The sequence below is a fragment of the Eurosta solidaginis genome, chromosome 2, assembly GCF_040869045.1.
Source record: "Eurosta solidaginis isolate ZX-2024a chromosome 2, ASM4086904v1, whole genome shotgun sequence".
NCBI lineage: Eukaryota > Metazoa > Arthropoda > Insecta > Diptera > Tephritidae > Eurosta > Eurosta solidaginis.
The window spans coordinates 224,153,325-224,177,214 of record NC_090320.1 but is presented as its reverse complement, the minus strand read 5'-3'; the positions used below and the strand labels follow the sequence as shown (position 1 = coordinate 224,177,214).

Here is a 23,890-nt window from a genome sequence, read left to right as displayed (position 1 = left end):
TACATTGATTTCCTTAAGGTAGGTTCGATCAGCTGCTTTGTCTGGTTATGGCTTTATGGTTATAAGTCACCATTAATTCGCCCTTTAAGAGCCAGTCCATGGTGACTTAACCATCACAAACAAAAGATTGTGCATTGCGCATGTAAACAAAAGATCAGCTGTTATTGATGACGTAGAAATAGCTAATTTTCATTTAGTCGCGCTTTGATATACGTGTATTTGGCGTTATTTGTGAGAGTTTTAATTAAATAAATCTATTAATAATGCTTTGTTCTGTGTTTGGGTGAAAAAACAACAACAGGAAAACCAGTGAAAACAAATGGAGATTTTTCCATTTTCCAAATGATGAAGTAATGGCTAAGAAATGGCTTCATTTTTGCCGCCGAAAGGACGTAGTGAATCTCAAAACAGCATGCATATGTGAAGTGCATTTCACTCCACCCACCATTAGGTGGTCTTGCAAGCTCCAAGTGATGTTCAGTCTCGTTGTGTGATATGCATACATCATTATCTTATCAGCATCCTGTCGCCCTTTACATTAGGTGGTCTTGCAAGCTCCAAGTGATGTTCAACCTCGTTGTGTGATATGCATACATCATTATCTTATCAGCATCCTGTCGCCCTTTACATTAGGTGGTCTTGCAAGCTCCAAGAGCTGTTCAAGCTCTTTGTCTGATATGCATACATCATTGTTACATACTAAATATTACATACGCAATCAACGCAATGAAAATGCGGACAAAAAAAACAACAACAAACAAAAAATTATTGCGCTCATTTGTATTCGGGGATGCTCGAAATTGTAAATCTAAGTGCAACAGCTTATCCGTTACCACCATACCAAATGATTGATCCTCGACGCTTACCGCTTGTGTCATCGAATTTTGGAATATCTTAATTGTATTTCACATATTGTTATCGTGATTATCCTCATCGATACGTTCACGCTTGAGCGGCGGCTCATAAAAGTATGCGGTCAATTGTGTGTCGCCTGTAACTGTAATTACTAAACGTGAACTTATATTTATGTTATGATATTTAACAATAATTAAATAATAAAAACAAAGTACACTTCTTTTTTAACTGTTAGCAAATTATAGAGCGAAATGAGTACCAAATTCTTTTCTCAAATGTTGTTGTTGAGATAAATAGCCTCCAACGCGAGTCAAAGGAAACTTGCTGTTTCAACAGGGGTGGACCATAATGAAAGGGATGTTAGAGGCGTTGGTTCCACATTGCAATTAAAGAGATGGTTGGTGTCATGTGGGGATACATTGCAAGTGGGGCATACATTTTGTATGTCGGGGTTGATTCTGGATAGGTAAGAGTTTAACCTGTTACAGTATCCAGAACGAAGTTCAGCTAGAGTGACTCGCGTTTAGTAATTTAAGGTCGAGCTGAAGGTTCGAAGGGAAAGTTCTGGTAAAACTCTCCTAACATTCAGGGAGGGAAACACAGGATGAAGTTAACAGCATAAGATCAAAAGTCGTAGAACTGTTATGGAAATGTTTTTTTTATTTCTATAGCAACACAACATAAATTTGAATGCAGGTTTAAAATCATGAAGTATTTTGTTCTACTAGTGGTGCTATGGGAATCAAAAACTCCTCACGGTAGGACGTGTTTGGATGATCCAGCTTGAAATCGATCCCGAGATAGTCGGGCTAGTATCTTAAAGGTAATATTTTGTTGAACGTACCGAATTTATGTATATTCGGCGAAGAATTAACAACACAGACCCCGGCGGGTTAGGGGGTCAGAATATACGGTGGGTATGCCTGTCGTAAGAGACGACTAAAATAACAGATTCAAGGGATTGTGTAGCGCAACCCTTTCAGGTTACCAGCGCATAATATAGCTTCTGCAAATCCATTTGTCAACCCCACCTATCCGTGGCGAATCCTGTTTCATTAACAGCCGAGGCTCTGGCCACCACGAACTCTTCATGGATCTAGGGGGTGGGAGGGCGGTATGGCCAAGAAGGTTGCACGTGGTCATAACAAATCGTTCCCGAGATGGTCGGGCTTGGTATCGGAACGTACCGGATCTGCATTCGGCAAAGGACCATCAACATCGATAACACGCCCAAGGCCTTGGGGAGTGTCCTTATCGCTACAACAACAACAACAACATTAGCAACACTGGGATTAAAAGAGTTGTTTATAAAGGGTCGCACATTTGACCTACTACCACAGCAAGGACAATGAAATATCTGTTTACATATTGCCGAATCTGATGGCATTGCTCATGACAATGTCCCTTTTCAAACCACGCTGTTGTTGTTGTTCTGTTTTCAAACCACGCTCAAATCCATGTATATATGCATTAACTTTTAAGTACTATGTAGTTTCACTTACGGCATTTTCTGCACAGAAACTTCAGTGGGTTATGACGCCTCAAGTGCACATGATAAAATGATTTTAGTAAAGTGCGTCCACAGAGATTACAATCCACATACTCATCCTTTTGGTGAACTTGCCGTCTATGTAAACGTAAAGCATTTTTCGTAACAAATCTATCTTCACAAATATCACAGGGGAGATTTAGATTTTTATCTCCTAAATAATGGAACAATTTAACAAAACTTTTGGTATATGATCTAATTCATAGTGATGTAATAAGTCCCTCCGAAACTCGAATATAGATGTAAAAAACTCGCATTTAAAATCATAACAAGTTTTACGTGTACCACCAATACTTGGATCATCTGGTAAATTATCATCATAGCCAGCAACTCCTTTTGTCAGCCCATTCTCATCATTTGCAATACTATCCTCTTGCTCAATACAAACGATGCCGCCTACACTTTCACTAAGATGTAACTGCTTTTGGCTAGTATATTGGCCGGTTTTATGTTGGTTGAGGCTTTCTACCACTAATTTAGTTAGCTTTTCCTTTGCGATTTCTAAATCATAATTATCGGTATCACTTATGTCAACGGGATCATCAACAATGTTTGCGTTTGATTCTTCGTATTCGAACTCCTTAAATTATATTTAGTTACATATCCATTTTAATACACATATCCCTATATTTACCTTGCTAATGAACTCCACTTCTGCGTCCTCGTTCCCGTCCTCTTTTACGGCTATCGAACATCCTGAATCTTTAAAATAGTCTTGATGAATTTGCGTATGCATATTTTTTGATTCCGCGTTTAGCTCCTCCGCTGCGGTATAAAGTTGTGCGATTTTATAATTTCCCATTAATATTTGATTATTCAATTGAGCTCGGTTTTTGAATTGATGTGATTGCTTTAGATCTTGATAACAGCGACCACACAAATAGTGACATGGTGGATATCCTTTGACATCGAAATCATCAGGTTTAATTTGTAATTGTGCATATTTATTGAAAGCCTCTAACATAGTGGAAGTAACATCACTTTGAGAAAGTGTAAATGACTCCATCAGATCTATATAGTCATTAAGTTCGTCCTGACTAGCAACGGATAGACACGAGCGACAGCAGCGCATATATTCCAATGAAACTTCCGTTCTTTGTGAGGAATCCATATTTGATTTAAAAGCAAAGATATTTTCACTTCATTTTACTGATGAAAAAAGGTTTATCTTTTTCCCAGCCAGCCCCTTGCCAAAAATCACACACACAAGATTGCGCACAAGCGTTTCATGTGGCGTTGGATCTAAGTAAATTATATCATTTACACCAAGTGCTTTAAGCATAAGCACATCATTCCCAAGATTTATGAGCCGTATCCCTGGTACAATATTATTTTCTGATTCTTGTTTGTAAGCCCAAGCGGTATAGAGGCGAAAACATTTGCCTGGCGCAGTGTGTCCAGCACGTCCTGCACGCTGATGCTTTAGAAATCGGTACAACCATTAATGATTCCATACCAGTACGAGAATTAAAATTATTTTGCTTGGCAAAACCAGGATCTATCACACATATGTATATAATGTTGTCAATTGTGAGCGAAGTTTCGGCGATATTTGTTTAGAAATGTTAAATTATAGTTGACCGCTAAGAACGATACATTTTCTCGGATACATTTACGGTTAAAAACATTTTAGATAAACAATTAATTAAAATAGAATAAATTTACACAAAAACATGCTCTTTTATTTTGCAATAAAAACAGCATATCAGCTGTTCGCTCAAGTCAAATGTGACGTAGATGCGCAGAACGAGGCAATTTTGAACTCTTCAATGCGCAATCTGGGTAGGTTATTTGTGCTTAACCATAACCAGATAAAACAGCTGATCGAACGAACCCTATGGAAATCAATAACGCCTTATATATTGTATATAATTAAATTCGTAATGATTATCTCACTTTAAAATTTGAGTTAAATAATCTAAAGTTTTTTTTTGAATCTGAGTCGAGAACTGTGCGTGTGAATGTGCGAATTTTCACCGATCAGCTGTTAGTTGCGCTACTTGGTAAAATTTACAATGGTGTCGACATTCAAAATGAACAAGTGCGCGGAGGAACAGCAATTCATATTAAAATTTATTGAAAATTATCAATGTTTACCTGCTTTATGGAATGTAAAGCTTTTATTATTATTTAACAATATTTTTATTAATTTTTTTATTATTTAATAAAACTTCTGTAGTTGCAAGTGAAAAAAGTCATCATCCGATGACGACATATTCACGACCGAACGCTACGGTTTATCAATGCAAATGTTGATTGATGGCTTTTTATTTGATAGTCGCGGGGCAAGCGTCAAATACCAGACACGCACACATACAAAAATTCAGTCAATCTGATTGTAAATCGCAGGAAGCTCTAAAACTCGTCCAAAAATATCGGAAGATGTGTCAAAATACGCCATTTGGACCCGGGACAACGATATTTCCAAAAAACCGAAAAATGGCTTCGGAGCGCCCCGAAACCGGAAGTGGAATCTATAGTATTTTTGCGCAGAACACGTTTCTGCATTGGCGGCCTTCGGCCACAATTATAAAAAATTACCTTGGGTGGGATCAAAACTATACCTACCCGTGCAAAACACTTTTACATAGTTTTTTATAGGTACCTAAAAATCATCAAAACTACTACAACCATATGTACATTTTCCGATTTTGTTTGCAAATATCTCTGGAAAGAAGAAATTTTCAATTTCCGCTTTCGGATTCGTGGTCCTGGGTCCAAAGCGCGTCTTTTGACACCTCCCGATATTTTTTGAGGAGTTTTAGCAGTTGTGAGCTAAAATAAAGAATTGCCGCGCAATTCATAGCTTCCCCAACCTAATTGTAAGCCGAGGATCTGGTGATCTCAAGTTCTTCATGGATCTAGGGGATAGGAGGGTGGTATAGCCTAGAAGGCTCCGTGTGGCCATACTAAATCGTTCCCGAGATCTTCGGGCCAGTACCTCAATGGTGCTTGTTACTGGAACCTACCGGATTTGTATCCGGCAAAGGATCATCAACATCGATAACACTCGGGGAGTGTCCTTATCCCAACAAAAACAAAATGAAACTCTTAAGCAATGCAGCCATCACTACAAGAACACTCGCGTCGGCAGCTTGATATACATCTGCTACGTCTATATTGTGCGTTCATGCATGGCAGAAACAACGCCACAGTCAAGTAAGATTTTGCGTTTGTAAATATAAAAGAACTTCAGACTTAGTTATTGAAACTAATTTCTTCTTGTCCATTCACATACAAAATTTCGCGAAGCACTGTTATGAATATTCTCACTTTACAAGCCTCTTATTCATTTGTTAAAACTCAGTTTTTAACTACGAGCAGCGTTGGACAAGTGCCAAAGAGTGGGAAAAATAATTTCAATTGCAATATATGAATGCAACTTAATCAAAACAAATGTCGAATTCTTCTTCTTATGCTGCACATGTAGCAAAATTTGAAGATTGTGTGATGCTATTCTAAAAGTACCGCTGAGTATTTTTGATCCCTTCAACGGTTGGGACTTTACGTCAAATAACACTCAACGTGTTTATTCGGCTATGTGACCGTTTTTTGACAACGTGTTGATTATGAATAAAATTTTTTCTCTTAATATTAAAGTGAAGTGAGAAAAACAATTTAAGAATTCCTTTTCCTCAAAATTTAAGGATAATGATTTGATTTGTGATTTGGCTCAACAAATTTTCTGTCAATCAATTGATAGAAACATGTTTGCAACGTATCAACAAAAAAAGTGTCTGCCGAAAGCGCCCAATTATTTCTTAGTTAAGCCGGAGTCATTGGTGCCGTATGTCGTATCGCTGTATCCGTATCCCTAACGTAATCAGCTGTTTATCGTTACGACGGTAAACCAAAACCCAATTGGTTGGCTACAATACGGTTACGACCTTAGCGGCACCAATAATCGATTGCATTGATTCTCATAAGGTTGGTCGAATCAGCTGTTAAAAGGTTACCGATACGGTTACCGATAAAGCACCAATGTCTCCAGCTTAAAAACCATAGTTGCTGGGTGAATTTGTTCCCAAAAATCTTTAGAAAATAGTAGAAATTTCTTTAGAGCTGCGTTTGGCAAAAGCAAATTTGACAAACGAAAAAAAAATTGATTGGGAATGCTTCTCTATATTCACATTCTATATTGAATTACACTCTACCATCCAATAACACCCACCAAGCCACCAAGGAATGGAGATTGTTTTGCGCAAACCAAAAACAAAATTGTTAAAAAGAATGTCGAGGGAACTCAATTGATTCAATCTTCATTCATTTGTGTAAGGTTATTTGGTAAATTATTTACTTTTAGGAATAGAACATCTGTAAAATTTGCTCAATACAAATTCAAAGTGAAGATGTTTCTCGAAGTAGATCGGTAGAGTGTTGCTGTGACTTTTCTCAATTGAAACTGTAGATTTGACGTCATGTTGATGTATCAGCTATTACGAAAGCCATTAAAATTTTAATTCCTCGAATTGACGACAGTGTAATTCGGCCTGCTGGTTGTAGATTCAGTAGATATGTGTTTTAAAACGTACACTTTTTCTTCATATAATTTGTATGAAAGAAAATTTCAAAACTCACATTTACTGCATATAGCGCCATCGTCTTACTGTCTTTATTTAAGCGAGGTATCCAGACGACAAAAAAATGCTTAAGAAATTTTTAGTCTTTCCTTTTAAACCAAACTTGGAGTCTTTTTATTCGTGTTATCCGTTTTTATACTCAGCGTACTTTGCACACAGAGTATATTAACTTTGATTGGATAACGGTTGGTTGTACAGGTATAAAGGAATCGAGATAGACATAGACTTCCATATATCAAAATCATCAGTATCGAAAAAAATTTGATTGAGCCATGTCCGTCCGTCCGTCCGTTAACACGACAACTTGAGTAAATATTGAGATATATATATATAACATTTTGGAAAACACAAAAAATCTGATTATTCAATAAATAATTGACGTGTGGACTGATATTGAGACTCTTGATAAAAATTTTAAAAATTTGTTTAAAATGGGCGTGGTACCGTCCACTTGTGATAAAATAAATTTTAAAAATATTATTAATCATAAATCAAAAACGTAACAAAATTCGGCAGAAAGATTGCCTTTACTATAAGGAATGCTTTGAGGAAAACGTAACGAAATCGGTTAAGGGCCATGTCCAATTTTATATAAAAGCTTTCTAAAAGGGTGGTGGACGAATAAAATAAGCTATATCTAAGCGAAAAAGTGCTTTATTTCAATGGTATTTCATTTCCCAAGTGGATTTATAACAATAAATAGGAAAAACTTCAAATTTAAAAAATTGGCGTGGCACCGCCCCTTTTATGACTTGTTGTAGCAGGTTGCTCCCCGAAAGCTTTGGGGAGTGTTATCGATGTGATAGTCCTTTGCCGGATACAGATCCGGTACGCTCTGGTACCACAGCACCATTAAGGTGCTAGCCCGACCATCTCGGGAACGATTTATGTGGCCACATTAAACCTTCAGGCCATTCCCTCCCTCCCCAACCCCAAGTTGCATGAGGAGCTTAGAGTCGCCAGAGCCTCGTCTGTTAGTGAAACAGGATTCGCCACGGATAAGTGAGGTTGACAATTGGGTTTGGAGAAGCTATATATTGTGCTGGCAACCTGAAGGGTTGCGCTACACAGCCCCTTGAATCTGGTATTTTAGTCGCCTCTTACGACAGGCATACCTACCGCGGGTATATTCTGACCCCCTAACCCGGTGGGGCTTTTTAAGACTTAGCAATTTTCTATGTTTCGGTAGCCATAACTCGAAGAAAAATTAACACATCATAATGAAATTGGGTACACACATTTTCCTTATAGCAGAAAATATTTCTAGTAAAAATGGACGGGATCGGTTGGGAAGGCTCGTAGACTAGAATAATAAGCTATAACTTAACAAAAAATAGTTTTGAATCAATGATATTTCACTTATCAAGTTTTATTGAAAGAGGAAATGGGGAGACATTTTTTTTTAAACGAGCGGTGCCACGTGTTAAGGGTCAATTAAACTTCCTTAACCCTAACGCCATAGTCGTAACCATACCCATATCCATAACCATCTCCAATGTGATCGATTAATGGTACCTTAACCTAAAAATCACGAAAATTTCATATAAATGAAGAAAACGCAAAAAATTACAAACATAAAAAAAAAAAAAAATAACAATTACAAACATATTCCACAAAAAATAAGTCTCTTAATCATAACGTATACAAAACAATGAATAAAATCTACAAAAAGTTATTAAATTCACCAACCCAAATATTTTTAGGTTATGGATATGGCGAGAAACCAAAAACCAATTGGTTGGCTATGGTATGGTTATGGCGTCAGCCTTATGGTATGGCACCATTAATCGATTACATTGATTTCCATAAGGTAGGTTCGTCAGCTGTTATCTGGTTATGGTTTTATGGTTATAAGTCACCATTATTTGGCCCTTTATGTAGAAAAGTAATTTATCTGAAATGAAATGTACAACTGAAGCTCACGCTGAGTATATAATGTTCGGTTACACCCGAACTTAGACACCTTTACTTGTTATTACTCGCTTTCTTTATAAAATTGTTTCCGGGATCCGTGCCGCAACCGTGGATATATTTTTTGTTATAAAGTTTTTTTGAGAATCCCTTAAAGTTTGTCACTTTATTTCTTACATCAAAAAGCTTAATATAATTTTGAAATTTAAGAAATCTACGGAATTTAGACTTTTGCTACGTTTTATATCGCTTTTTACTGTTCAAGAGAAGTTCTAATCAACGTTCTTGTGAGGGTTTGTTTTGTTTCTAAAAACATGTCTGGCAGCATCAAAGTTATAAGCCTATGGCAACGACGCTTGATACCGCTTAAAAAAATATATTCGTTGAGGTTCGGGCAGAATATTTCTCGTTGAAAAATCTAAACTTTCAATTTAATTCTAATAAGAAAATTAGCTTCAAATAAATGTAATAAACACTAAAATCTATCAAAGTGGAAAGTGTAGAATGTGTGCGAATACAACCGAAGCGAGAATATGCTACACAAATTAGGAAAAATGAAAAATAAGATATCTACCATAAATTTTCTGAATGTTTAATGAAGATATCTTAAGAAAAGAACCAAGTCAACTTCGAGACGAAGGTGGTGGTGGCGGCCATTAAAGAATTCGTGAGATGTGTTTATTCGCTGGGAATCGTCAAAACAAGAACGTAGTTAGCAGAGAGGATTGGTGGTATATGTAACACAGTTGGATTACATAGTTCAATGGTATGAACTTTAATATTTGTTTACTTTATAAAATGCACTTTGCAAGTTCACATACATAGTTGGTAATCTGAAGCTTAAAATTACAGTATAAAATTTGGTATTAATTTTAATAATCTGAATTTGTTTACAGACTTCCTTGTCTTAGTTAAAGTACACACTAAGCAGTTCTGGGCCATTTTTTTTACCAAAACATTTAATTGAATTGGGTATCGTTTAAATTAAAATATGTTTGAAACAAAATATTGGTTTGTTAATTTTTTAATAAGTTTTACTAAACATATGGTCGTGCAAAAAGCGCGTAAAAGCCTTCAGAATTGCTCCCCCCTTAGATGCTTGATTATGGCCTTTGAGGGCATGCGTCGTTCATAACTCAGCGATTGCTGTTTTTTTAGAAATGAAGAGAGGCATCTTTGGCAGAGATTGTCGCTTGTAATGCCTTTGTATTTGTAAGCATACACAAGTCGACAACCCAACCATAGTAGTAAAATAGAGAGCAAAAGCGGTATCTTATTGGAAATAATAACTTATGAAAGAAGTATTACGTGGAAGTCGACGTACATAGGGTAAACATGAGCTATGTCAAAAAAGTAGTTGTTTATCCTCCTCGGTCCTTGCGTGTAGGCCGCTGGACACTTTTTAGGTGGACATAGAATAAACAATTTAAATTAATTTTAATTCGATCCAACTTTGTGGAAAGCTGAACATCTGAAGTTTACAATTGAATCGTTTCTTTGTGCTTGCATGACAACCCTGTCGTAATACAATCCAATAAGTGAACAGTTATTCGAAAAAAACAGGTGTTCTCTTTGAATGTACTTTCAATTACTATTTTCGCTTTATTTCTTCAAATAAAGTTTAATATTTTATTAAAATCAAGAGAAACCTACTTCATCTACTAGGGAAGTAAGAAATCTTTCACATAAATGTATACCATTCAAATATAAATGCTGTTTTTTAACTGTTCAGTGGGCTGGACATTTGGTAGCCATCATGTCGAAAAAACGCTTTACAGAAGAAGAAGTGATGGAGATGCTCATGGACAGTGGTTTTGAAGGTTTTTCCGATGACGAAAACATGGATTTCGTTCCTAATCGTTCAAAGATCGTCCAGAATCTGATAATGAAGAAGATAATATTGCTGAACCAGAATTTGTTGATGTAGCTCTTCAAAACAAAAAACCGCTCAAATGGCTAGCCAAAGAATTTGGCGGGGCTAGTGCGCTCGCTACCGCCGAGGCATGGGACGCAGAGCATAGATTTAAGTGGACACCTTTCCAATATATCGTGGAATATTTTGATGACGATTTTTGGCGAGAAATTTCACAGCAGAGTAATATGTACGCTCTACAAAATGGTCAAAATTTGAGTTCAAATTCTAATGAGTACAAGAAATTATATGGGGCCCACATACTAGCTGGTTGCATGAATCGCATAAGGATGTACTACCGACCTGATTTTAAAGTTCTGGCCACTACACAGATACCAAGCGATCAATTTTTTAAATTAAGATATTATATGCATTTCGTCGACAACTTAAGAGCTACTCCACAGGAAAAAGAAAACAACAAATTGTGGAAGGTTGAACCAGTTATAAAAACGTTTTGGAAAAATGCCCATCCCTACCAAAGCCAGCAAAACTGAGCATGGATGAACAAATGATTCCATTCTCCGGTACCACTCAATTGAAACAATATGTTAAGGGAAAACCCTGTCCTGTTGGTTTGAAAAATGTTGTCCTTGCTAGTCCAGATGGTTTAGTATTAGACTTTTTCATTTACCAGGGAGCGAAAACTTGGGCCAATAACAAATGCAACCACGATTTAGGTATCGGGGGAACAGTACTGCAAAGACTTTCAGAAAATATAAAAAAAGGCAGCGAAATATTTACTGATCGTTATTTTACATCGATAAAACTGCTAGATTTTTTGATGGAAAAGAAATATTTGCTACTGGTACAATTCAACAAAACCGAATCCCCAAAGAGCTGCGAGCAAAACTTTCAACAGACCATGACCTTCTGAAAAGAGGCAGAGGTACCTTTAATGAGTTTGTAAGAGAAGATGAGAAAGTAGCGGTTGTGAAATGGATGGACAGTGGTTCGGTTCTTTTAGCGACCACTTCGACCGGAACAACACCAATTATATCTGTTAATCGATGGGATAAGAAAGCCAAAAAATACATAAGTGTCAATTGTCCGAATACGGTTGCAAGTTACAACACGTCAATGGGAGGAGTAGATCTTGCAGACAGGTTGATATCTTATTACCGTATTAATATCAGAACAAAGAAGTGGCCCCTACGAGTTTTTTTGCACTTGATCGATCTCGCACTGTATAACACCTGGCTTCTTTATAAAAAAGACAAATTTTCATTTGGTGCGAAGAAGTCCGAGTTGATGGACCTTTTAGATTTTAAGATGTACGTAGGAGAATGTTTGTCCGCATGTGCTGGTAAAAGAGGCCGTAGTGACATCGAACCCAAGAGGGTGTCCCCACAAAAAGAGCTAGATCCATACAGCCATTACCCCCAAAAGATGTGAGAAGGACCGAAAGCAGACATTTGCCCTTCTGTGGTGTCCAGGACAAAAACAAATTTATGAGATGCGGTAAGGAAGAAGGCAACCAAAAGACCAGATTCAAATGCGTTTCTTGATGTGTGTTTTTGTGCATTGGTAGCGATAGACACTGTTGTATGGAATTCCATTCATAAGAGATTAGTATTACATTAACCATTACTGAAATTAACTTAATGTTTTGAAATTTTTCTATTTTAAACTATTCGTCCTTTTTGTTTGAAATACTTTTTAGTTTAAAACGGTTTTTTGTTTTTCGTTGGCCTACAAGCCAAATGTCCAGCTGGCTGCACCTGCCAGTGCCAAGAATCCTTATATGTTACAATAATAAAATGTGAATTTTATAATTTATTTAGAAGAATATAACCTAAAAAAATATAAAAAATATTGGTTTTTCACTTATTTTAGCCTCGGGACTGAGGAGGTTATAAACAAAAAAACTGGCAAAAAAAGGTTCCTTTTCTTTTATTAAGGGATGGTGAGATTTTTTTAGACCACCTTTATTTAACGAATTACTTAGTGATATTTCAGTTAAGTTGGTGAAAAGGAGTCGCTAATCACCAACAAAATAAATTAGTATTAGAAGGTGTTATTACTGCATTGTAGCGGATTTATATATATTTTTTTATTTTTATTTTTTTTTAAATTTAGTAATACAGCAAGTTGCAAGTTGAACTCTTTCAAATTCCTCTTGAACGCATCCTTAAGCGGACGCATTTTCGCTTTTAATAGCAGAAATAAATACGCAGTGTTTTCCAAACATCTGTCGAGCGCAACCCTGCTGGAAAATAATTGAAAAAAGCGATTTCTAATAATTTTGTTGTTGCTTCCCTCGGGCCTTGAACCCGCGTTTTCAGGTGTGGTAGGCGGGAACTTATCCGCTTATAGCAGTTCGCTTCAAAAACTTAGATATTGGCTTGCTAAGTCTGAAATTGGGTACTTCCTTACATCCTTTTTTAATTAAGTGTTTATTGTACTTACCACCGTGGTGGAAGAAGAAAGAGACTGAGAAGACAAATAAAATTTTTTTAAACTTTTCGATTTTTTTCAAACACGAAATTCATAGAGATTTTTTGTTTAAATATCGAAAAAAAATATAATTGACGAAATTTGAACAAAATTGCCACAGCTTCTTTCTGTTCGCTGCTGTATGTTCATGTAAATAATAAATAAGTAAAATAAGAGTTTGTCTAAAAATACAAAGCAAAAAGTTTTCTTATAAAAATTGAATTAAATTAAAATTTTTATTTTATAGAAATATCTGGACACAATTTATTGACTCCGGAAGAAAAAACAATTAAATTGTTTTTAAAAAGGATAGAATTTATATTAAAATTGTATCTTAAAGGTAAGCAACTAAAATACCAACATCTTTGCGTATAAATATATCCTAGAATGTTTCGGAGAAAAAAAAACATTTTGTGTTCTTCCTCAAGACTACGAAAAAAGTTGTTTAGCAAAAAAAATACCCACCCAGCATTTTTTGAAATTACTAATTCATATTAGAGTCTTTTTTGAGTATCCAGCATGATCAAAATAAGCATATATGCTCCCATTTTCTGAGCAGAAAAGACTCCCTCGTCGGGAAAAAATGGTACCCTACGCGCGACTACACTTGGTGAGCCTCTTTTAACCCATATTTCTAATCAGTATTTAGTCTTTTTCGAGTCATATTTACCATCATTTATGAGTCTTGTGGGAATAGTTTTTAAGTGTATTTTAAAGCTTTTGCGATCAAAAGAAGACTCGAAATCGACTCCCTCTTATGAGTGAAATATGATTTATTGAAAAAGCAACAACAAAATGTAAAGCAGACAAAAATTGTTTACTCAATCATATTTCGATCCCAAATGTGATCGTTTTACATTTTGTTGTTGCTTTTTCAATAAATCATATTTCACTCATAAGAGGGGTCGATTTCGAGTCTTCTTTTGATCGCAGAATTAATTAAACAGTTTTAGTCGTAAAAAGGAGTCGAAAATGTCTCATTGTGGTGATTTATACTTTAATCAATCTTCCATATGCTATATGGGTATAAGCTCTTAATTTTAGTATTGTGACGAGTATGAGTGACAATAAGTGATACTCACATCCCTAGTCTGATACTAAGTAAATGAAGTCACAACAACAATAAAGCAGACAGTCATTGGAACTGCATAAACGAATCAATCATTAGGGCCGTTCCATTGGTTTATCGAGCTCTGGCTCTGGCTCAAATCTCATTGGAACGATCTAGATCAACTTTATGAGAGCTGGCAGCACTAATATAAAACATCTGTTTTGTAGAAAATAAGAAGAAACGTACACACAATTTTAAGATACTGATAGAATTATTACCATTTAAATAGTTTCGCACGTAAGCAAACTGTTTATTTTCCTTACATCATCTTCAAGTTGTTTACTCTTTCAGTGTTCTTGCTTTTAAATATGGCGAGATCTTTTATGTATACACAAATGTACACGTATTTAGTTCAGTGCTACAATGGCTCAACTATATGGTTGGCTCATCTCACCAGCTGATTTTATTTTTTTCATTTCACTGGAGTAGGGATTGTCAGAAGGAGATGGCAAACTTAAAAAGAAACCAACGAATTTACAACATTTTCTTACTACTTACAAATGCTGCTAAGTTTTATGTTTTCATTCCATTCCATTCGTCTAACACCATCACGCTAATTTTGGCAATGTGAACAAAGGTATGTTATTGCTGTAGAGATGAGCCAACCATATAGTTGAGCCATGAGTGCTACCAACTCAAAAGTGGTTAGCTGTCAAAAAATCTACTACAGAAAACGAAACGAACAGAACTGCTATACGGATCAGAAATTGAATCAGATAAATAACAGGATCACAACGTTGTTGTTGCATTTGCATGTTAAATTTCTATCCGTATCTCGCTCAAGTCTCAATGGAACGTAACTATTATGTCTACACATATGTACGTATATGCAGCTGAGAAGCAACGCACAACCACATGCATATATCTGAGATACTCCCGAAAGTATGCAATGAGAGAAGCTATAAAATCGTGCATCTGTAGTTACAGCTGAGCAATTTGATAGCTGATGGCCAACTAGTAGATTCTGGAAATGGAAGCGCCTAGAAGATGCGAACGAGGAAATCAGAGAGTATAAAAGGCGATGCCAGTAGAGGCGCTACAAGCAGTTTTCGATTAAGCACGCTATCTGTCGGGCAATAGTTGGAGTTATTTATTGTGAAGTACTTTAATAAAGACCATTTTGCATTACTGAATAGTGGTGTTATTTATTCAACAGTTTAGTGATTCGAACTTTAGTAGAAGATTTGCACATAAGAGGATTTGCAGTAAATTCGTTACAATTGGTGTCAGAAAAGGAATTGTTGAATAAATTCCGAAGATTGGGAATACAACTTGGACATGTCAAAGTTGAGTGAATTAACGATCCAGCAACTGAAGGAGGAGTTGGAAGTCCGTGGATTGGCTACTTTTGCCGATAAATCTAAGCTACAAAAACGATTAAGTGTAGCTATGGTATTTGAAGGAATCATCAATGCTGAGGAGTTTGTCTTTCATTATGATAGCGACAAAACAACAACAAAAATGGAAGAAAAAAACGAAACACTGCAGACAGTGACGAGCACAATATCTGTACAAACATCGACAATAACATCTCAGCTGGTATCACAGGAGGCACGCATTTCAGAAATGGTGTCGCAATTGTCATCTCAATTGGAAGAACAGAAGACATATATTTCATCTCAACTGGAAGCGCAAGAGGCACGTATATCTGGAATGTCGACAAAAATTTCGGAACAGGTATCATCGCAGCTCTTTGCGAAACTGGAAGAGCAGGATGCAACAATTTTACAACTCGAGGACAAAATTGATGCCGAGATTGAAGCGTTGAAAGGTCTTATGCAACAGTTACAACTAAATCGCCCAGCTGTTCCAGCCAGCAATCCGAAGGTAAAAACTACATCTTTTGACGGCTCTGTTCCTTTCGAGGTATTCAAGCTTCAATTTGAGAAGACGTCAGCAGTGAACAACTGGAATGCTGAAGATAAAGTTGCTGCTCTATTCGTAGCATTGAAGGGGCCAGCAGCCGAAATCCTACGATTCCCGAAGGAGAGCGGAACAACTATGAAGCATTGATGGCCGCTGTCGAGAGACGTTATGGAAGCGAGCATAGAAAACAGATATACCAATTTAATTTGCAAAACCGTTACCAAAAAGCAAATGAGACATTACAGGAGTTTGCTTCGGATGTTGAAAGATTGGCTCATCTTGCAAATGCGGACGCACCCGTGGAATACACTGAAAGGGTAAAGATTCAGAGCTTTATTAACGGCATACGGGACGTCGAAACGAAGTGAGCCACATACGCGAACCCAAAGCCAACATTTGCTGAAACGGTATCCCATGCACTGACTCAGGAAACAGCGTCACTTTTGAGTAAGCCCGCATACAAAGCTCATCGCGTTGAAGTGGAAAGGCCAGATTGGGTAGACACAATTTTGGAAGCACTGAAAGGATTACAACAAAACAATGCCGGAATTATGAAGTGTTTCAAGTGCCGTAACCCAAGTCACATTCGTCGTGTGATACCTATCTCGCAAACTGGAAGGAAATCGAGCAGTCTTTCCGTCAAAGGAAATTTGGATGGCAAGGAGCGTGTACTGACTGTAGATACGGGTCATCTCATTCTTTAATCCGATCCGATTTGGTCAACAGGAGAGTAAAGCCATTACCTGGAGTAAGATTGCGTGGCGAGTATAACCACGTCCAGGGAGAAGTGGTATGTGAAGTCTTAATTGGGGAGGTCATGGTTCTACACAAATTCGTTGTGGCAGAGATCGTTGATGAAGACATATTTGGAGTGGATTTCTTAGTTGACTATGACATCAGGATCGATATGCAGAGAAGGATTATGCAGTATAAGAACAGAGATGTTCCACTTAACTTCAGTTTTATTTAATTTAATTTAATTTAATTTATTTATTATTACGGCTTGTGAGATTCGCGCTGGTGGATTTCCTCTTGTTAGGTCCGTTGCGCGTGGTAGCAGTGGCAGAGCCGACACTGAAGGCAGTTGTTGGCCTCTGCCGTGGGAGCCAGATGGGTGTTGTGCTGGAAGTATAAGAGAAGACACAGAAACGAAACGGAAAGTTAATACGTAAAGTTAGTTATATGAGGAAAACGTGCATAAGTTATGGTGCGCGAAGAGTGCTCCATGGAAAGAAAGCTCAGTTTAACTAAGGGGCGCATGACAAGTCCATTTTGGGTGCCAACCTCTACAACACAAATATGGTTGTCAGGACCGAGACGACCGTTCTCGATCCGTCCCAGACTCCACTCGGGTGGGAGAGAATCTTCTTTAATTACGACGTGGTCGCCTGGTTGAGGATTTCGCTGTGGCGTTTGCCATTTATATGTATGTATGTATGTATTTATTGACAAGATATTAGTACAAAAAGATCTAGGATCTTTTTTAGTACAACCAAGATAAATAACTCTTATAATAATAAAAATAATAAAATAAGTCGAACTATGTCAAACTTAATAACAAACTCAAATTTATAAATAAAAAATTGAATAGGAAAATTGTATTTAAAACTAGCATCTATAGTTAATATATAAATAAATAAATAAATTATTACACTTTGAGAATAACATAGTGGGAAAGCTCATTCACATTGACTAGTAATTGTAGATAGCGAAAACTCAGATATACATATTTACGCTAACTGAAATAAGTAAAAATAATATTTATAAAGTTGCTTTTATTAAGACTACTTCGAATAGGTGCTGGAATAGAGTTCCATGTACGAATAGCATTGACAAAGAATAGCCGGACCGAAGTTAAATAGTTATAAGTTGGCACTATTAAATCGTTGATTCGGGCAGATTTGGGGAAAACTAACTTATCATATAAGTAGCTTGGCTCTTTATAACTAATAAATCGATAGAGAAAAATACAGTTTCTGGCTTTCAGGTAATTAGAAATTTCACAGCCCAACAAACGCGATCTCCAACCAGATATGTGGTGAAACTTACTTAATCCGAACACATAACGGGTGACATGGTTGAATGCTACATCAATTTTGTGTGCAGACTGGGAACTTAACTTGCTGTACACTAGCTCAGAGTAGCAAATTATCGGCATAATTAATTGTATGACAAGCTTTCTCCTAATGTTAGCGGGGGTAAAGGTTGCAGACATTCTCAGGTTCCTCAGAACATAATACACCTTACTAACAACAGAGTTCACATGGTCGTTGCAAGTCAAAGTAGTATTGATAATGAAACCAAGATTGGTTACTTTGGGTACTAGTTTTAGGCTTTTGTCGGCAATGTACACAGGTGGTATATTTTGAAAATCTATTCGCTTTTTAGCTATGGGCAGCACATACGATTTATCACTATTTAGGCATAGTTCATTTTTCGTCGCTCAGTCAGAAATGGATGTTAGGTCCCTATTCAACCTCGAGCATATATCACCTGTGTCCTCATGATTCCCGGATAGATATAGCTGTATATCGTCGGCATAAGCATGCATGTGTACATGCTGGCATACATAGAAAATATCGTAGATAAAAATACTGAATAGTAGCGGCCCCAAAATAGATCCTTGCGGTACCCCAGTGAGTAACAGTTTTAGACTAGACGCTTCGGAGCCCATTTTGACACGCTCCGCATGAGACGCGTTGCGGAATCCTTAAAACCAAAGTAGTTGTTTAGCTTCATACAAAGCAAGTCATAATTCACCGAGTCAAACGCTTTTGAAAAGTCAAGTAATCATAGTAAAGTCAGTTGATTTTTGTCGAAGGATCCCCTAATGTCATCTACAATTTTTAGTATAGCCGTGGAACAACTGTGCCTAGCTCTTAAGCCTGACTGATATGGGGACAAGAGGGCAAACTTTTTAATATGGTCAAGTATTTGTTCGAACAGCAATATCTCGAAAACCTTTGAGAGAGCAGGCAAGATGCTTATTGGCCGAAAATCACTGGGACAACATGCAGACTACGTTTTGGCGATGGGTCGAACCGTGGCAACTTTCCACCCATCAGGGAAGCATGAAGTTGTGATACTGCGATTCAGGATATGGGTGAGGGTTGGCAAAATGTAAGGTGCAATCAATTTCACGAACTTAATTGGTATGTTGTCCTCACCAATTGCATTCGATTTTATATTGTAAATGCATCTAGCCACATCATATTCCGACACAGTTTTAAACTCAAAGATTCGACACACAGGCACGACAGAGGAAGTATAAGAGGGGGTACTAGTACTAACATAAGACGGGGAGACGCGACAAACAAATCCATTATTTAGGAGGTCGGGGAGGAGTGAACAATCAGAACTGTCACTTACATGTACACGAAGATGTTTTAAATTACGCCACAAAACATGATTCGGCAATGATGTGTCCAACATTTTACTAAAATATTTACAATTCTCTCGCTTTATAATAGCAGTGGTCTCGTTCCGGACAAGCTTGTATTCACGCCAATTGGTTTCATTGCGGTTCCTTTTCCAAACGGAGTATCTTTTATTACGCTTGATGATCATTGTTCGAACTGATCTGTTGAACCAAGGGCAAGATGGTTTACCCAGATAGGCACGTACCGGAACATGAGCCGTATAGAGATTTCCCAGGATACCGTTCAAAAATCTTAATTTTTCATGTACAGAGCTTAGACCCCAACAAACCGACCAGTTAATGTGAGCAATGGCATTTAATAGATTGTTTACGTTCAGCATTCGGTAATCTGGGAAATGGGGCGGACTAGAAGCTATATCATTGTCATTAAACTTAATGTAAAACGAACAGAAAATTAGGTCATGGTTCGAGACAAACGACATTTGATCAAACTTTAGAACAATTGACACATCAGACACAATGAAATAATCGAGAAGACTAGGACAGCAATTTTGTCCGAAACTTGTGAGAACAGACATGTTAACTACACCAAGACCAACAACGGAAACATCGTCTAACAGGCGGCTGCTATATACGTCACTACATAAAAGGTTTACATTAAAATCTCCACATATAATAATATCATAAAATCAACAGCGACTGAGGACAACATTGTAAAGTATTCCTTAACACTACAATATTTATGAGGATTATAAATAAAAGAACTTTGGACAATGGACTAGACACTTCAACTAACAAATGCTCAGTACCGCTATCAGATATACCTGATATTAACCGACTCCTAAGATACTTTCTACAATATATAGCTACACCACCACCCTTTTTATCCTTCCTATCCATCCTATACAGTACGTAGTCCTTTATGTCAAAATGGGCGTCCTTGACTTCAGATCTAAACCAGGTTTCTGATACGCAAATAACGTCAACACACGACGGTTCGAACACAGCTCTAATAATATCCATTTTTTCGATGTTCAGGCTACGCGCGTTGAAATGAACAACATTAAACCCTTTTTGGCGTTTGCATAATATGTTTAGCATAGCAAGGCTATTGTCTTCAATGATATTCGAATATCTATTGTTTCCAAACACTAAAAGGAGAGGAAGTGGGGGCTAAAGCAACTTTAAATGATTGAAAACACAAATACCGTAAAAACAAATACGAACAGAAAATTTGCGCCATCTTCACATAACAAAAATAAAAATAAATAGAATACAAAAAAACAAACAAATATATAAGCTTAGGGCTAGCAAAACTGCTCCAGATCCTCTTCACGTGAGATCTTTGTGGGCTGCATGGCTTCGTCGCTACCTTGTCTGATGTAAACACACCCACGAAAACTGAAGGACGCCTGCAGCTTCCCCTCTCGTCGTAATTTAATCGCTGCTAGGAGAAGAATGCGCTTTTCCCTGGGAAGGCTCTCATGAAGATTAAAATTACCCTGTATTCCAAGAGATGCCAACGTAACGACGGATTTCGTACGCCTACGGTAGTCGCCAAAAGCTCGGAGAGTACGATTCCTATCCAGCGGTGAATGAAATTTAATGATGATTGCCGCATTGACTCCAGCTCGCGGGGGCTTAGTTCGAAAAATGTCTCTAATTTGTGGAGACTGGAAGTCAATTGGCAGACAAACAAGGTTGAAGATGCTTTTAAGGGTTTTCTGCATCCTTGAACGGAACGCCGAAGGCGACAGCGTCAGCAGAAATGTCAAAAAGAGTCGATCTACTCTCTAAGCTTTTTGCAAGATCCACCTTTATTCGTTCAACTTCAGCCTCAGACTTTTCCAGCTTCTCATTCAGCTGCAATATACGCTCCGATGATTCACCAACAGCAGCAGAAAGCGATGAAATCTCCGCTTCGATCCGTTTTGTGAGCTTCGCTTCCACCTCACCAATTCTCTGAGAGACACTGTCGATTAATACTCGTAACTGATCAGTCTGTTGGTGTACCTTCGACTCTACTTCCTTCAGTGTATTAAATACAGCTGTTAGGGTGACAACTGTACCCTCATCAATTTTCGGAGTCTTCGGTGTGGGAGAACCTTTGCTCAAGCGACGTTTCGGGGCAGCAGGAAGAGCAGTGTAAGGCATAACAACAATTGGACGTGACGAATGCAAATTGAAACAAAATTTGGATTTCTCGATACACCTGGTCACCTTAATATATGTTCACTGGGGAAAATGAGTGGTGTTTTGGCAATTATCTTTGTCGTCTTTCGTTTAATTTTTGGCGCAATAATAATGTTTAGATAGTGTATGCACGTGTGTCAGATAGTAAAATTTGAAATTTATTGTTTTAACTTTGTCAATGACACTGCCAAATGACGCTTCAAGTGTATATCACAATTCGCAGCACTAAAAATTTAATGCTACTTGCCTGTCTCGTGTTTTATTAATATATAGTGTTTTTAAACACAGTAATTTAATTATTTTATGCAGACGATATTTATTGATGGGCTTACCACGCACAGAGTTGCCAGTTATATTCAATTAAATTCACTGTTAAGTCTATGATTACTTAAATCTTACAGACTAGCAATTCTAAATTATTGTTTACAAAGAAATATATTCCAATATATAAAGTTAAGTATAATATGATTCAACTTCAGTACCAAAACATGATCTCGGGAGTGCGAAGTATAGATGAAGAGTAGAAAAAGTCTTGTTAAACTCCGCGATAGCCCTTGAAATAGGGCCATAATTAAAATAGTTAGCTCTGATCATTTTGACGTGAAAGCGTTCTGCACGGAACATTGAAGGTAATTTTTCCCAGAATTTCCGGGCAGTCAATCAAACCACAAACTAAATTATAAATAAACATGAGGGATTGGCTAGACCGTCTAGACACAAGTGACTTCATGCTCATGAGGGTGCATCGAGCACTATACGAAGGTATAGGATCAGAAAAATGAAGGGGTTGAAGAGCAAATTGAACGAATCTCTTCTGTACTCTTTCCAGTCTTAGTGAATGAACAGAATAAATGTGATTCCAAATAATAGAGGCATATTCCACTTTTGAACGTATGTGGACTGAATTGTATAAAGGTTTTTCGAAAGTGTCATATGAAAGCACTTCTTTATATTCAGTCGTAGGTTGTTTTTAATGCTCCAACTTGTTACATTATTGAGATCATTTTGTAAAAGAATTTCGTCAGACACAGTCGCCATGGTTCTGAAAACTTTCAAATCATCTGCGTAAAGCAGATACTGTGAGTTACTGAAATAGGTACCTATATCATTAACAAAAAGAAGAAAGAATCGGTCCGAGAATACTTCCTTTTGGAACGCCAGAAGTGGCTTCAAAGGAATAAGACTTGACATTCTCTATTTCAACAAAAGAAATTCTATTGGAGAGATATGATCTAATCCAGCACAAACATTTAGAATGGAAACCCATCAATTATAGATTACGCAATAATATGTTATGAGAAACAGTGTCAAACGCCTTTGCGAAATCGGTGTAAACAACGTCTACTTGATTACCAAATGGATATCATAATATCACTTTATGTTTAGAGCACGTATAGTACTTGGCTGGCGAATGGAATCTTGTTGGTGACGATGGCGGTTCGGCGTTCTTTGACGCCTTTCCATTCGCCGCACACGGCAGCGCATTAGCATTTCGCCGCCGCCGTCTAAATGGTGATGGAGGCGGCTTAAATAATTACCTTCATATTCCTGATGCAGGTAACCCATCCTAACAAACCTTGTTTTTATCCACTATCGGATAAGCCTCTTCGTACACATTCTCTACCGCAAACTTCTATTGCATAGACTCCTGCCAGAAAAACAGTGGGGTAGCATCCCATTGGTATCGATTTTTTGAAGTTCGACCCATAGATTACAGCCACAAGTTATTACCATGATACTACACATCTACACAAAAAAAGTTGGCATGCATTTTGATGAGCTGAATCCGAATCCGCTATCTTACTTACTTAATTAGCGCTTAACTGTATGGTCGTCCAACAAGACACGCCAGTCTCTTCTTCGGCCTGTCAACTGGCGCCAATTGGTCACACCAAGGGAGTTTAAATCGTTTTCTCACCTGGTCCTTCCAGCGTAGTGGGGACTGTCCTCATCCTCTGCTTCCATAGGTGGGTTTCGATAAAAAAAACTTTCTGCCGGATCGTCGTCTTTCATTCGCATATCATGGCCTAGCAAGCATAGCCGCTGCGTTTTAATTCGCTGGACAAATAAATCTTCTGGTAATAGTCTAGAACAGATGTCG

General features: G+C 37.4%; 3 protein-coding genes across 4 annotated transcripts in view; 2 read left to right on the top strand and 1 right to left on the bottom strand.

Annotated features, from left to right (window-relative positions):
- IKKepsilon (I-kappaB kinase epsilon) overlaps positions 1-13,580 on the top strand; it is a 51,474-nt gene extending 37,894 nt beyond the window's left edge. Inside the window, exon 9 of the mRNA XM_067767129.1 lies at positions 13,488-13,580. Coding sequence (XP_067623230.1) covers positions 13,488-13,511 — 24 coding nt within the window. The 3' untranslated portion in view covers positions 13,512-13,580. The remainder of the gene's footprint in view (positions 1-13,487) is intronic.
- LOC137240112 (uncharacterized) lies at positions 906-3,526 on the bottom strand. Its single transcript, XM_067766040.1, has 3 exons — positions 3,039-3,526; positions 2,581-2,984; positions 906-1,017 (listed from the first exon to the last, which is right to left on the bottom strand). The coding sequence occupies exons 1-3, from the start codon at positions 3,513-3,515 to the stop codon at positions 906-908; spliced, it is 993 nt and encodes a 330-aa protein (XP_067622141.1). The 5' UTR covers positions 3,516-3,526.
- crol (crooked legs) overlaps positions 9,252-23,890 on the top strand; it is a 138,787-nt gene continuing 124,148 nt past the window's right edge. The window contains exons 1-2 of one of the 2 annotated variants that reach the window (XM_067767124.1): positions 9,252-9,661; positions 13,488-13,580. The gene's annotated coding sequence lies outside the window, so the exon portion shown is untranslated. The remainder of the gene's footprint in view (positions 9,662-13,487; positions 13,581-23,890) is intronic. The other variant, XM_067767125.1, reaches the window with a different exon arrangement.

Excerpts from the sequence above, each read along its gene's own strand:
- LOC137240112 (XM_067766040.1), bottom strand. The coding sequence starts at position 3,515 with ATGGATTCCTCACAAAGAACGGAAGTTTCATTGGAATATATGCGCTGC. Across the intron at positions 2,985-3,038 it reads AAGTGGAGTTCATTAGCAAG|GAGTTCGAATACGAAGAATC; the intron begins GTAAATATAGGG and ends ATATAATTTAAG. Across the intron at positions 1,018-2,580 it reads GATCATATACCAAAAGTTTT|TTCACGTTTAGTAATTACAG; the intron begins GTTAAATTGTTC and ends CATAAATATAAG.